The sequence below is a fragment of the Primulina huaijiensis genome, chromosome 13 (assembly GCF_012295235.1).
Source record: "Primulina huaijiensis isolate GDHJ02 chromosome 13, ASM1229523v2, whole genome shotgun sequence".
NCBI lineage: Eukaryota > Viridiplantae > Streptophyta > Magnoliopsida > Lamiales > Gesneriaceae > Primulina > Primulina huaijiensis.
The window spans coordinates 15,356,257-15,372,849 of NC_133318.1; the positions used below are offsets into that span (position 1 = coordinate 15,356,257).

Sequence of the window (16,593 nt, forward strand, 5' to 3'; positions counted from 1 at the left end):
ATGGAGAAAAATTATATAATTTTTGTGGATAAAATAATATATTTATTTAAATAATAAAGAGTAAAAATGTAAAGTTTGTTTTATGGATAGTTAAAACTAAATGTATAGATTTGTCAGGTACTGATTTCTAAAAAATCATGACTAGATACTGAATTTTAAATGAAACATTCACAGATGTATTTTTTTGAAATTTACCGTTATTTTAACGAAATTTATTTCTCTTTTTTTTTTAAAAAAAAAAAAAACAATTTATAAGGTTTTTTCAAAATAACTTTGACCAAAATATCTTTCTCGTTAACTGGCACGGCCAGTAGATGAGGCAAGGGAAATGGCAGTGAAATCTGTAACCCAATTTCCATTGTTTTCCCCACCGCTCCTCCAACCTCAGCCACACCGCCCGTCCACTGAAATCCGCCTCTCCAGGTGGAACAACGCCAACGCCGAGAAATTCATACGCCATGAACGCACCCAAAAGGAACTCGAGGATCAGCTCCGCTTCCGGAAGCGATTCGACTCTGCCCACAGCATCGCTCACAATTACAACCCTGCCCATCCCCAACCCACTATCTTCAAGTCTACAGGAACTCCATCCTCCCCTTCTTCTCCATCTATTCCTGGAAAAGCCTCGAAATATTCAAAACCTCCTACCCACCCTGCCTTTGAACCACTCTCGAAACCCATAAAATTGCCCATTAAAGCAAACGAACCCCAAACTTATCAGCGCCGCCCCAATTTCAGAATTGATGAGAACGGGGTTTCTTATGAAATGCCGGAGGCGCCGTTTTTGTATCAGTACAGTTACACCGAGACACCGAAGGTGAAACCATTGAGGCTGCGGGAACCACTGGTGTCACCTTTCGGACCAGAGACAATGGCTAAGCCGTGGATGGGCCGGAAGCCGCTTCCGCCCAGCAAGAAGAAGCTTCCGGAGTTTGATTCGTTTAAGCTGCCGCCGCCCCATAAGAAGGGTGTTAAGCCAGTGCAGGCGCCGGGGCCGTTTCTCCAGGGTTCTGGGCCAAAGTACGTGAGGTCCCGAGAGGAGATAATTGGGGAGCCCTTGACGAAGGAGGAAATTGATTTGCTCATTCAGGGGGCTAAGAAATCGGAGCGCCAACTGAATATAGGTATATGCTGACAATATGGCACGGTATTTTTGTGTGTGATTTCGGAATTTGAGGTATATTAATGTGAAATTATCTGCTGTAGTTGGAGTTTTGTCATTATTGTAAATGCCCCAGAGGATTGTTTTTTAGCATGGTTTGATAATTGTTAGCTGAAGAGATATGTTGTTCAAAAGGATAAGAAATCTGATAAACCCTATGTTAAGTTCTAACCAATCTTGAAGATTTTAGGCACTTTCCAGGATGCCAATCCCGGAGAATAAGGTAGTAGAAATACTAATACTCTCAATTTTGTGGCAAGTATCTCTTACCTTCTCTCATGTTTATTATTTATTTATAAGGCCTCAATAATACACTACTTGTACAAACCAATTAAGCCGACCACTACTGGTGAAAAAGTCTTTTTTACTTCGAACATCCTTAGACTTTATTGCTGTGATCATAATTGATGCAACTATTTTGCATGCTATTACATGGTTTAAACTTGAATGAGTATGTTTAATTTACTGATTTTCCTTTTGGTTTCTATTTCCAAGGAGTATATTTTATAATGAATTCTTCTACTCTGGTTTCAAGATGTCAAATCATGACAAAGTGGATAATTTTAGGACATGGTTTTAGTGTCTAATTTTTACCATCCTATCATACACTTCAGGGAGAGATGGACTGACACATAACATGTTAGACAATATCCATGCTCATTGGAAGCGTCGAAGGGTGTGCAAAATAAAATGCAAGGGAGTATGCACTGTGGATATGAACAATGTGTGCCAACAGTTGGAGGTTGGTTTGTTGAAACTTTTTTGCGGAATGAGATTTCTATGTATTCTCATATGAAGTGCACATGTAGGATTCGTTTGGAATAACTCTAACTGTGAGCCATGCGGCTCTTAGAAACAAATTCTGTTGTTACTAGGTATGGATTGTTCAAATTTTTGGCGTATGACCAAAAATGGCCTAGCTGAGAATTAGGTCTTTTTAAAAGATCTATCTTAACTGCAATAAACCGAAAATAGATAAACTGCAGAAGTTTTAAAGGCATATATTTTGATGCGCATGAACACATAAACGATTATGATAACAGATTTTGGTGGGCATGTGCATGAGGGAACTACTCGTTACATGAAGGTTATAGCCTTATAGGACAGCATCATGCTCGCAACTTCTGAGAGGAGAGGCAGATACATAACTTACTCAAAAATGTAATATTGGTAGCTGATTTCCCAAAGTCCGTGATTCGTTTCTTACTATGATTATCGACTGCCTATTAGCCAGGAATAATTTTTAATATGTCTGAATTACGTCCGCGCATTTTCCTACTCTTTTTTAAACATTAGATATTAAAGAAGTTAGTATATTTCCATGTAATTTGCTCAGCTTCTTTATTTGATTCCATAAACTCATTAGTTATAATCTGTACAACATATAACATTGACCCTGTGAATTCTCAACTCCATATAATTTAGAAGTTCTGAGTTTTCAAGATGCCACGGTCAAAATTATCCTTTTCATTATCGGCTGAAGAATTGCAAAACATCTTTTTCAACATTCTGGATGCGATAGGCATAATCTATCTATCTGTTTGTATTTCTATTATCGCTAAATTCGTGTACCTCAATTTCTTTTGGTTTATTTGTTCAAGTAATCCATGTGGTATCTATTCTCAGAAACCAATCTATGCCAGTCTTTTTTATTTTCTTCCCTTTCTCATATAGTTACCACTTTTCCAGTGATGATGATGTAGTTGGCCATTCCAAAGGATTTCTCCATGCCTTGCTTATGATATTTGAAAACTGTTAGAAATGTCTCCATTCCAAAGGATTTCTCCACTTTTTTATTTTCTTCCCTTTGTCATATCCGTTTAGCTACAATGTAATAATATTTGAAAACTGCTAGAAATGTCTGCACTTAATCTGTAAGTTTCGATGTATCATGTCTATCATCTTTGGTTATAATTGATCAGTTGAATTCAACATTTGGCACTGAATGTTGATTTGCAAATTTTCTACTCATGCATAATCTAGTTGAGATACTCTTTGGGACAATAAATTTCGACGCCTTAGTTTCTATCTTTAGCCATACATTCTCATACCAAAAATTTTCTTCATAATCTACCCAAAAAAAAAATTTCTTCATAAACCATCGATTGTAAAGACTTCTCCACTCACAACCTATCTGGTGTTTTCTGATTTTATCTCTGATTTACTTTCCCTGGCAATTATCACTTTTGTACTCAATTTGTTATTATTTGATTTGCATTCTCCTTTAATCTTCCAACAGGAAAAAACTGGGGGAAAGATTATATACAACAGAGGTGGTGTGATCTACCTTTTTCGTGGAAGAAACTACAATTATAGATCTCGTCCTCGATTTCCTCTGATGTTATGGAAACCTGTCACCCCAGTGTACCCTAGGTTGATTCGACATGTTCCTGAAGGTTTGACTTTAGAAGAAGCTACTGAGATGCGGAATAGGGGGGATGATCTAACACCAATATGCAAGCTTGGTAATAGATTTATACTTATACCACTTGATTATTGACCAAATTTACTATGAAGATGGCTTTAATCTCGTCTTTTGCAGCAAAAAATGGTGTTTATTGTGACCTTGTCAATAATATCCGTGAAGCATTTGAAGCCTATGAACTTGTGCGAATCAATTGCCAAGGATTGAACCCAAGTGACTACCGAAAAGTAGGGGCCAAGCTCAAGGTAAGCTAACCTGTTCAACTACCAGACTTCAGTAAATGAAGCTTTTTCTGTGTTTTAATAAGAGTGAGAAATTGGGTGATAAGATCTCTATTAATTCTTATAATTTCAACCTCAGGATCTTGTCCCATGTGTGCTAATCTCCTTTGAACACGAACATATACTCGTATGGAGAGGCAAAGAATGGATATCATCCCTAAATGAACCCATAGATTGTCCAAAGGGATCAAAGAAAGTTCTAGCAGATGGCGCTGCTTTAGGATCATCAAGTGTTTCGAGTGCATTAATGATGGAGGCAAACGTCGACAATCTCAACACAGGCTCATTTGCTACTTATAGCAAGGAGGAATCGACTGAAATTGGAAATGAGAATGTCTCTGAAGTCTCGAATATAGCTTCTCCACCAGTTTCGACCCAGAAGGGCATTGAAGATTTGGAAGAATCTTCCTGCATCGAAAAGGAAATATTATTTGGTGATTTAGCAGAGTCAAGAATGAAACCAGAAGGCACTAATTACGGTGGAATAGCGTTGGAATTCTCATCTGCAGTTCCCCAACCGAATGATCTGTTGAATAACACAATAAATACCAAAGATCTGGTTATATCAAGCATGCCTTGGACAGCAGGAGTTCTACTCCTCAGAGATCAAGCTGTTGAAAGTGGGATGGCGATTATCTTGGATGATCAAAGCTTAGATGCTGACATTATTTTTCAAAAGTCTGTTGATTATGGGAAGAATGCTCCAACAGGGCCTGTTTTTAGACGGCGACCTAAGAAAGTATCGGTTGAGAAAGTCGAGGAACAAGGCGGTGATAATTCAGAGCCTAGAGAGACTCCAGGAGTTTTGGTGACAGAAATTACCGTATCAGGCAGGAGAAATGAAAGAAAGAATTGGAGAAATGAAAAGATGAAAGATCTTAAATTGGATTATTCCAGTATAGTTCCTCGGGGAACCTTGCGAGTCGATGAACTTGCGAAATTGCTAGCTTGATGGGATCCGACTTCAGCCATGCAATCAGTTAAGTTACAATATAATATTTTTCGATTGATATATTACAGGCAACTCTTTACTGTTAGTATCATTGTGGTTAGTTGCATGATCGATGTTTGAAAAGGGTGGGGGATAAATTGATATTGAAACTTGAATGAAAACTTAAATATCCCCCCATCATGTGTGCTCGAACATTTGATCCATGGGGGTCTATGGATCTTGATTTTAAACATTCTTCAAATTTTGATTTTTCAATCTTAATTTTTCGATTCGGGTTCGATGCTTAAATTATCAATATATATTTTATCTTCTCATATGGCGGGAATGCATGTTGTTTACGAAGGGATTGTAGCGGCTTTTCGTCTCATCTCACAACCTTGGTTGGATAGCGGAGTCAGACATACATCAATCTGCACCCTTTGCGGAGGAGGAGGATGCTCCTTTGGTCCTACACATTCGCACAACGTCATCCTCGTTTCATCATCACTCTTCTATGTATGCAGCTCATTTATTGGCTACTGAGGGATTGAGTTTGGGCTATAATGTGGATGACTAGATTCAGTTCCCATCTTTAAGTTAGTTTTTTTTAAAAAAAATATGTAATCCTCCGAGCCAACCGATTCAGTTTGCATTTGAAATTTCTAATCTACTGTTCAAACGAAAACTGAAATATTTGCTATTGTTTTCTCCACGTTAAATGTTGAATGTGTGTATATATATATTGTTCATATCCACTCTGGTTATCATTGTATCCATCAATGAAGTGACACTTATGTAATTGATGGATGAAACATATCCAAATAGTACATCCAATAGATGAATGTTAACTTATTGGTAGTGTACACGATTAGTGGACAACATATCAAAATTGTATTTAACAATATATATATACAGATTTGATATGTTGTACAATTATCATAACACTTAGGTAAATACAAATGAAATGACATTCATTTTTTGATGTAATGAAACATCAAAATTAAAAATTGAACAGATAAATATCATCTCATTTGTGTTCACATCAGAACTCGGCTCAAATATGTAAAAATATGACTCTATGCTGTTAAAGAGTCAGAAATATATTCCTATTATCTTTACAATTGATTTTGGACCAAATTTATGTTATAACGATTTAATTTATATTTATTTATCGTATTAAAGTGAGAAAAATAATTTATTTTTACCTAAATATACTCGTAAAATGTATGCTCTAATATACATGTAAATTTCCATGGCAGTTAGAAATTAACAACTTGGTCGATACGAGTTTAACTTGACTAATAAAACAACTGAAGGAGTTGAGTTCGCTGAAGAACTGCTCATCACCCAACTCAATACATCATAAGAATAGAATTGCTATTAACATGGAGCCAAAGGGCTGGTGGAGGCAATCGAAACGAGACCCTTCGACTACAAACTATGAAACTAAACAATGATAACTTGAATATCCAGAAAAGCACACACTTGTTTCAGACTTTTTTCTGTATACTCTCTGCTATTGGCTATTATAGACTTACCATACCTTGCACTTCGGAGAACGAAATTCCAACTTTCAGTTATTCTTCCTCTTGCTTTTACCAAGTTTCGAACGCCTTTGCTTGAATAAATGAAGGTAGAGTTTCAACCACAAAAATGGATAGCAAAAAAGCAGCAACTGCACAAGAGATAGAAATGATAAACTATGGAACCGAACTACAAAAATATGCGAAAGAAATGTTCTTTTCTTTAGGTTTCGCAAGCTTAAATCTTGAAAGAATATATCCCAGTAAGAAATTAGTAGTTATTTGAAGCTCATTGGACCGCAGTCTATTGCTGTCCTTGAAAGAAGTTGAGGCAATAGACAAATCTATAAGCCTACATGCTGAATAAAAACCCAAGTAGTTCTGATGTATAAGGAAATAATACATACCACGACGAAGTTATAATAGCTAAATGGGAGGTGGTCTGCATAGAGCTTTTTCTTTTTTATAAATGGCAGAGCTTCGTACATTAGCCACACTGCAACGGATTACAGTATCATCAACATAAAAAAGGTATAGTATTGATAGGGGAAAAAATGAATGCTAGTAGCTATATACAGTCGAAGGAATGGGTGGATGTGAATCTAGAGTGGTAATGGCTTACTTTCACCGGGAAACACTCCAATGGGATACAAGAAAATAAATGCATTGTACCTAAAAAACAATATGACATCAGAATCAACACTATAATCTGGAGAGTTTCTTGGATTCTTTTCTCGACCTTTTTCTTGCAGAAGTTCCAGCATCATGGATAGTAGAAAAACTCTCACCTCATTAAAGTGATCCACTTTGAAGTACTTCCGGTTAAATTCAACGCATAATGTGAATATCTGATCACCTACATCCATATAGCCCGTAAAAAAAATGAAAATTTTATCTGATGTAGAAGATTGTAAAGAAATATATTGATGCAAACATGATGAGAAACAAATGAGGAGATTGCAGGAACAAGATAATCGAAATTAACTTCTGGCAAAAATATGCCGGTAATTAGAAAGATTTTCATCAATTATTGATTTCCATATCAAAGTGAGTTATGTATTGCACCAAATATCATAATAATGGCGTTCGCAGTAGCACGTGATTTACGAGTCTGAAAAATTCCTTGAAAGCCCTGCATTAGACGCCACTTACATATAAAGCTCATCATCTAAGTACACAATGACATTATATTTTTACATATATCTCAATATACTATGCCAAATAAAAGCATCAATGAAACCAATAAGATTACCTCAGATAAGCTCCAAGCAAAGAAAGTTATGGAAACGGATGGTAGATTCTGCACCTGCATTAACAGATTGATTATATTTCAACAAGTTTCAGGCAAAATTTGAACCACCCCCGAGAAAAACTACTGTGACGAATCTTTTCGAAGAAACGCTACTGAACTTTTTGCAAACACTCTTCTTCTTCCTCTATTCTAATCTGTTTTGGACTGAATTTTTGTTCCTAAGCAATCCAATCAAGGGTATCATCCAAATTTTAAAAATATTCTAATATATAAGAATAAGCTACTAAGAACTCATATAATCTTTCAAGAAAGTAATAACTTTATTCAAAATAACCCACATAATTTCCATACTAATTATTAAATCTCAATGAGCATAAAAAAAAAGATATAAAGAAAATTATTTGGTGTGGATGAAAAGATATTGATTGATCATCCTACACACCAAACACCACATAATTAGTCACAATGCAATATCTATCAATTTGTAAGTACTCATATTAAACATGCATTATTTTTTAAATCACTCATGTTACACATCCACGTGCCTCGATCATCTCAGACCACCTACCAAACTGTAAAATATTTAAGATACAGATAGGCCAAGCCAGATTCAACTTGGAAAATCAATTGTAAATGCCAGTCATTCTCCACACTAAGGACTGCTGAATCCAGAGTACTAACCTCGTGAATACGACGAACAACAGCAAGCAAAAAGTGAGTCCTCCCACCCCATTGCATCAGAGGAAACAGCACACCACTCGGAACAATTCCTTAAAACCCAAAAGCATAAATTGCAGTAACACAAATTCACTACAGTTCTACGAAAAACAAACAACAAACCCATAATTTTCTGAGTCACCTATAGCCCGTGAATAACTTCCAAGAACGCCAGAGTTTGCAACCAACCTACACACACACACACACACATAAAATTCATGCAAAAAGGAATCAAGATAGGCATTTTACGGGGCATCCCTTTTCAATTACATCTTGGTTACTCACAGATTAGTCCACCGGCAGAAGCATAAGCGCCATGAATAGATTGAGTAGAGAGGAAACCGCTCAGAATTCTGAAAAGAGAAAAGGACCTGCACATCACATACAAACTGAGTCTCCTTCCACATACATATTTGTGTGCATTCTCGGTGTGGGAGTATGAGAATTGGGAGACAGAGATTTTGCTCTACCATCCCAAAGCTTGAAAGAAATTGTAGGAGATGAGATAGAAATTCCGGAGTTGGGCCATCCAAAGATTGTGGATTGTCGCTCATATGAATGATATCCATCTCCATCATTATGTATTAATTTAAAGGCGCCGGACATTTGGAATCTTTCCATTTAAAAAAATTACGCTTTAGTCCGTATCTAGTTTCCAAACTTAAATTGCACACGATCTGATTCAGAGTCGAGTAGAAAGAATCGAACTTGTTTCGGAAAAGAAAGGCTATTGAATTCGCATTACATTTACTACGTTCCAATCAATATATAGAACTTATGCAGAAAGTGAAGTTCCGACGACAGAAAAGAAAATGTAAATAACAAGACCAAGAGTATGTCTTATATAAGACATTGTAAAGGATTTATATTGGTGAAACCGGTGTGACTCACATTTAAAATAAAAAATATTATTGATGTGTGTGAGACTCGTTTCATATGATTTTTTGTGGTTGTTTTTAATGTCTTAATCTTTACGTGTCATCAAATTGAAAAATATATATTTAAAAATCTTAACTACTAGAAGAGTTACAAATTTGGTGGTTACAAAATTTGATGAAGATAACGATTAAAAAAATTCATAACATAAGAAGTAAATAATAATAATAATAGTTTCTCTAGTTATGAAATTGTAGGCGATAAATAAATTGAGAGGAATGAAATGATTGTGGAGTGGAAGTTAATTGTGGATTTGCGACCTCTTCACCCACCTTGATCCCCTTCCCGTTCATTGTTGAGTTGAAATCATCCGTCGATGTATGGACAACTCTTACCAAAACATATGCTGTTTTGAGTCGGGGTCGTATCTTACAACTAAGGCCCAGATTTCTAATCCTATCAAAGGATCACAGACTTCATGTAAGGCATCAAGGCCATTTTGGATGCTCTTGAACGTCTTCGTTGACACTGAAGATCTCACTCTCAAGGTTCTCAACGGCCTTGACGAGAATTAAAAGGAATTCTTCCACGACACTGCAATCTATTTTGATGAGCTTCATGGAAAATTTCTCAGTTTTGAAGCTCTAACTCTCCCAAAGTCCTTGGTACTTGTCTGATCAATCACACTGATAACTTCAATAGTTCACTGAATATTTTGTTTTGGTCAACCGCCTTTGCTACCTCTCGCTACAGTCGCCGTTCAACCAACGGTGCACCCCCTGGTCATCCTCGGCCCTCAGGTGCTCCACGTGGCAGGGACTCTAGTCATCCTAACTCTTCGCAGCCACGTCCACTAGCCTCTGTCCTTCACCCTCGCCCCTATCAAGGGCACTATCAACTTTGTGGCACCATTTGCACTCCGCTAGATGCTTAATTACTTACTACCAATACTTACCCTGGAATTGACATCTTCCGTCTCCTTAGCCTCGCCTGGCCTACACTGCTCCATAGGCTCACACAGCTTCTCATCATGCCGCTGCTCATGTATCCACTGAATGGCTAATGGACACATGCGCCTCGCATCATGTGACTACTGATTTTGAAAATATGTTCCTTCACTCACCATACGATGTCTTGGGCACCATTGTCGTTGGCAATAGCTCTGTGTTGGAACATTTCATGTTCCCAATCTTGATTTTGATGTTAACAAAATTGTTATTGTATTTTTAACATATTTACTCACGTGTGAAGTTGCAAACACAAGAAGCAAACTGAAACTGAAATTAGCCAAACTGAATTTCTGGTAAGCTTCGGTCTCTTGATGATATCTCTCTGCTGGATGATGCAAATGACAATCCGCCAACTTGACTGATCAGAAAACTCAATTTGGAACAAGCCGTATTTCACGTATATTGGACAAAATTGGATGTTATCAAGGTCTAACTGATTACTGAATTATCAAACTGATTGCACGAAAACAACAATCAATTGGGTATGAGCAGTTGAGGTATTTTGGTCATATATCTCAGCTCGATTATTGAAATGATGCAATTCAGTATGCGTTGGAAAGATAAGACAATGATCTACAAATCATATTTAGAAGTCAAAGTCTGGATCGAAGCTTAAAATGCTGATAAATGACGATGAAGCTACTGGTTTTGCATAAACTGAAATCAGCTATGCTGATTTCAGCAAACCAGCTGAAACTGAACTAGTTGAACTGAACTAGACTAGTTTAAACTGAACCGATCCTGTAACGTCCAAAAAACCAACCTACGTAAATCGCATGCATGTAAATTATTTTAATTGCTTAATTGTTTTAATTAATTAATTTTAAATGCTAGCATGATGTTCAATATATGATTAAATGTATGATTGCATGATTATATGACATGATTATATGAAATTAAGGATTTTTACTCGAATATTCGATAACAGGCAGGGGAAAGGAGACCGGGGACGACCAAAACAAGAATATGTAATTTTCTTTAAAAATGTGCAAGGCTTCCAAATATAATTAAAAATGATTTAATTTTCCTAAAAATGTTGGAGTTCGAATTATTTTACGAGTCGAGCTCGATTTTTCCCGAGAAGTCGATTTTGGGCAAACAAGAAGTTTTAAAAGATCAAAAATATTATTTTATGGAAACTTATTTTATAAACTTTTATTATTTAAATAAATAGGTGTTATTGGGCCCAATTTAATTAATTTAAGCAGGCCCAATTACCCTTAAGCTTGCAAGCCCAAAATCAAAGCCCATTAATATGTTAATTAAATTATAAATAAGACTCCTAGGTCTTTTAAACCTCACAATTCAGCAACCTATCAGCCGAAATTCATCAAGCACGCACACAATAATTTTCGAAAATAGGAAGGAAGAAAAAACTTGTGTTCTTCGTCGTCTGGTCGTCCAACGTCGCACCCTCGCTAACAATCGTATATTCGAGCGTTATAAACGCAAAGGATTAGATGATTTTATGGGAGGCATTGACGATTGAGTGGATCGAGTGCAGTAGTACACACCCGAGGGCCTTTATGTTTCCACACTATCTTGTTAGATTAATGATTTAAAGATTATGTTAATGATTTTTATTAGAGATATTTTTATGTCTTGGTTTATTGTTAGTTGATCTTTTCAAATATCGATTTAGGAATTTTGGTTAGTTGAGGATTTAGAGATTTATTTTATGTACTTGAGATTTAAATGTTAAATTATTATTATTTATGAAAATGTTTTTATTTTTAATTAGTATTTTCGAGTTTATTAGTTTAAAAAAATCGAGGTCGTTTCAGATCCAGTTAAACTGAACCAAACCAATTAAACTGAACCAGCTAAACTGAACCATACCAGTTGAACTGAACCAGACCAGCTGAAAGCCTGAAACTGAACTGAACTAGTTGAACAGAACCAGACCAAAACTGAACTGAACCGGACCAGCTGGAACTGAACCAGTTGACCAGAGTTGACCAGTGTAAGCTCAGAAAAAGTCCAGCGATGCGAATTTGACCGTTGTAATTTCAGAAACAGTACAAAAACTTTTCAAACGATCATATTCTTTTATCTAATATATATATCATTGTTGGGGCCTCGCTATCTCCTCTCAAGTTCCAGCTCAAACTTTACTAAATCATTCAATCGCTTGTGCTCACTGGTATCATGATAGCACTCCTGATGAAATATGCAAAATTTTATTGTCACCCCGTTAGTCTTGGGAGGATCTTGGGGACTTTGAGATGACCTTTATCTTCATCATAGAGGTGTATTGCCCCATCTTTCGGAACCTTCAAGGGCGTGTACTGAGAAAATGGCCTGAGAGGGTTTCTTTTTTGTACCCGATCTTCTGCTCTTCCTGGCCAGCCCCCTATTTATTTCTTCATGACTTCTCTTTTTTGTCTCTAAGCCTTTTCCATATTGATGTACTTTTATGTCTGAGATAATAGATTTCAAAATCCCGAGGCAGCTTCTTTGGGACTCTTCCTGAGAGGTTTTCCTTTTTTCGTCTAATCACGAGGATGAGATTCATCCTCGGATTCTTTTTCTCAGTGCATGTGGCTGTTGCTGGGAGGCAATTTTTCTATTATGGTTTTTTGGACAGTCGTTGCTATCCAGTTGGTCATCTGCTCCAGATTGATGGTAAAAGTTTGTTGGGGGCGGATTTCCTCGAGGGACCTCTGAGTTCGTGGTCTCCTTTCGGGAATCATCCATCCAAGCTGATTTTCAAGTGGAAATCATATCTATGTCTATAGATCTGTTTTCCACAGACAACGTCAATGATGATGTCATGCTAAATTGGGTGAGTTGGATGGACAATTTACCGGGTCAAGTCATGTTCTTCTCCTGCGAATACTGGTAACCGAGCAAAATATCTCAGGCTGAGTGATCTGCGTACTTGGAAATCAAAGAACGTTAGTAGGGCTTCAGAAGGGTTTCCGGCTAGCTACTCTGGCGCTCAAGTCAGTCGAGTATTTACGTAAAGGAAATGAGAGTGTTAGGTAAGGAGTATATAGTGAGTGCTTGTAATAAATGTTAAGTGAATGTCCTAAATGCTCGAGCAAACCTGAGTATTTATAGAGAAAAATATAACGATTACCTTGTTTTCAGTCTCCGGCTACTCCTCAACATCAAACGACTGCCCATGCCCTGTCGTTAAACTGTCACTACTGACAACCCATACTGTCTAGACTCTTACATCGCACATACGTGCACTGACTGACATTAAATGATTTCGAGGCATGGTGATCCATACCTGTGGGCTCAGAATCGATGCATGTCCCGATATGCTCGGGCAGTGGTCATGATGTGAGAACACAAAGATCCTTGATCCATTATACTAGTCTTCTTATACCGTCTGGGCTAAGCTGGGAGCCCGGGTTTGCTTGAGTATGTACTGGTCTAATCAGTTTCCCTAGTTGCTGCATATTCATGATGTTTTATATAAAAGCACTTTCTTCGTCCAGGTTAGTTCTCGCCTTGGCCTCCCTTGGCAGTCTTTCCTACTTTGCCCCAATACAAGTGTGACCTGAGCTCTTTCCGGGACATCACCAATATCATTATAATATGGATGAAGGTTAAAAGATGAAGATAATTCAATGAAGATTAAATTGATCATGCTAGAATTATAGAGATTCAGTAAGTAGACAATATTAGTCAGAAGACTTGACCTAGGCCGGTTCGCTGGAGGAGGAGTCAAAATCCACTTGGTGATTTATATTCCCAGCATTATTTGTTCAAAAAGCTGCAACAAATTCAATTCAGTCAAAGCATAAAAACCCCACAGCCCCGCCGAATAGAACTAGTCTTTAAAGGCTTCATCAGTCTCAGATTGCATTCAAAATCACAGTACTCTCCCCCACAAACATCAATTGCAATCTGCAACTAATTTTTTACTACTTCTCACACATTTCTAGATATTGAATGCCCCATTAATTCTCCAGAGAAATAAATGAAAACTTTTTTTATCTCTCCCCAAAGTGCATATGAGAATTTAATCATTTGGCTGGTGACATGTGATATTGATTAATGATTCAATATATATGGCTAAAATAATGATTTATAATTCTAATCATTTGTAAAATTCGAGCTAGACTTAGACGAAACAAAGATTTTTAATCAACTAATGGATTATCCTTCATGCCAAATGTTTAAGGATATGAACTTCAAAACATGCAGGAGGAAGGTAATCATCCATCCATATTTCATTTTATCTCTGCGTAAACATACGTGTACTTTATATGAATTTTGTGTTCAACTTATGTAATTAGGCTTCATTAATTTGGTGAAAAGCATAATTATTTAATGATTACACATCTTTATTTCATAAAACGTTTAGATCGCATTCTACATACAAATGATTAGAGTCATATATTAATATGTTATTGATATATAAATCATTTATTGATTACACGTCTTTATTTCATAAAACATTTGGATCGCATTTTACATACAAATTATTAGAGTCATACATTATTATGTTATTCATATATAAGTCATTTAATGATTACACATCTTTATTTCATAAAACGTTTGGATCACCTTCTATGTACAAATGATTCAAGTCATACATTATTGTGCTATTCATATACCGATTTATCATCACTATATTACATATTATTGGTTATCTCATCTCACGGACCAAACGTGTTTAGTCCAATGATTATGCTTTATGGGCTATGTTTCCCTCGGAAGATGTTCCATAATTACCCTAACCATTTTGTCACGCCCCGAGCTCGGGCCCGCGGCTGCGTGATTGTACAATGAGCCATTATAGAAACTACTTCGTATTCGTCATCGCTTTACGAAAATGATTAACCCAAGTTGTTATAGAAATCTATTGTAACATCATTATAAACTCATTTTAAATCTTTAATTTTTAAGATGTGGGACAAAGATATCACACATTTATTTGTTTGGGTGCGAAAATAATGTCTCAAACAAATCATGATTTTAGGTCCAGGAATCCATGTGGTCAAATTAATAGATAATGGATTTTGATAAAAATATCCAAATTAATTTTATATATCCTCCTTAGATTTTGATACAACCATGGGATCTGCCACGTTTATTAGTCTCTGGCTTTGACCAAATTGAAAAATGAAGAATCGTCTTTACCGTTGCGATGTACAATTAATGTGCATTTATAGTTATTGTCTCTTCTCTTTTTCTTTCTTTTTCCCCCCTTTTTTCTGAGCTTAGTATTTTTATCCCCAATATTTTTTTTAATGACAAAAACTTGTGTGAGACGGTCTCACGGGTCGTATTTTGTGAGACGGATCTTTTATTTGGGTCATCTATGAAAAAGTATTACTTTTTATTGTGAATATCGGTAGGGTTGACCCGTCTCACATATCAAGATTCGTGAGACACACAAGAATTTAATAATTGATTCGATGTTACACCTACAACTGTGTATTTCTTGAAATTGTATCCTTATAATTTTTCCGTTAAACTTGAAAAAAAAAATTACCTAGTGAAAATTTATATTTTTTTTAAAAAAAAAACATAGTGGAGACATCCCCTGATCTATAAAATTCGAGGAATATGTTATAATTTGTGGATATGTCTGAGAACCACAAAATGAAGTAACACCAGTCCCTAGTGACATTCACATTATCTTTTCCTAATTACTAAGGTGGCCAATCGTTTTGGATAATATTCAATATTGATAATCATTAACCAAACAAAAATTAATCTTAATTGTTAATATAATTAGAAAAATAATATCATTGTGTGAGTAAAGAATATGTAAATTTTCAATTAGAAACTGCAAATAATCAAATACTTTGTAAACCATGCAAATAAAAAAGATGGAAAAAAAACCACCAATCCATAAAAATTGTGTTCATGCAAAAAAATAAGTGTTGATAATATAAATTAATTAAGAAGAAAAAGAAAATTTATGAAATCCCATAAATACACTCTTTAATATCGACTTCTGATCATTATTTTTCTCTCCTGCAAATAAAAAATTGAATCAGTATTTTATTTTCTCTTTCAATTCTGCCAAGGAAAGCCAGCCAAACTTGAAGGAAGAAGCATAATTATTTTGTATGTCGGGAAAACATGTTCAAATATTACTATAATTCTAAGTTGACTAAGAAAAAAAAATGGCAAAAACTTGTATGAGACGATCTCACGGATCGTATTTTGTGCGACAGATCTCTTATTTGGGTCATCCATGAAAAGTATTATTTTTTATGTTAAAGAGTATTATTTTTTATTTGGAATATCAGTAGTATTGACTCGTCTCATATATAAAGATTTGTTAGACCGTCTCATAAGAGACCTAATCAAAAAAGATACACGAGTGAACTGAAAACAAGAAGGAAAACCGAAAAAGGCTTGAACTTGTTTGAACTCGAAGAATACTCAACAATAATTATATATATACTCAAATGCAGATACAGCCCAACTAATATGCATATATA

At 35.9% G+C, this 16,593-nt stretch overlaps 1 protein-coding gene and 1 pseudogene across 1 annotated transcript; one reads left to right on the forward strand and one right to left on the reverse strand.

Moving 5' to 3' along the window:
* The first annotated feature begins 295 nt into the window (after positions 1 to 295).
* Positions 296 to 5,499, forward strand: LOC140991510 (CRS2-associated factor 1, chloroplastic). The gene is made up of 6 exons (XM_073461487.1): positions 296 to 1,124; positions 1,777 to 1,904; positions 3,402 to 3,627; positions 3,705 to 3,832; positions 3,948 to 4,847; positions 5,164 to 5,499. The coding sequence occupies exons 1-5, from the start codon at positions 329 to 331 to the stop codon at positions 4,818 to 4,820; spliced, it is 2,151 nt and encodes a 716-aa protein (XP_073317588.1). The 5' UTR covers positions 296 to 328; the 3' UTR covers positions 4,821 to 4,847; positions 5,164 to 5,499.
* A 569-nt stretch (positions 5,500 to 6,068) lies between these two features.
* On the reverse strand, positions 6,069 to 9,001 carry LOC140991724 (uncharacterized; annotated as a pseudogene).
* Between the last annotated feature and the right edge of the window lie 7,592 nt (positions 9,002 to 16,593).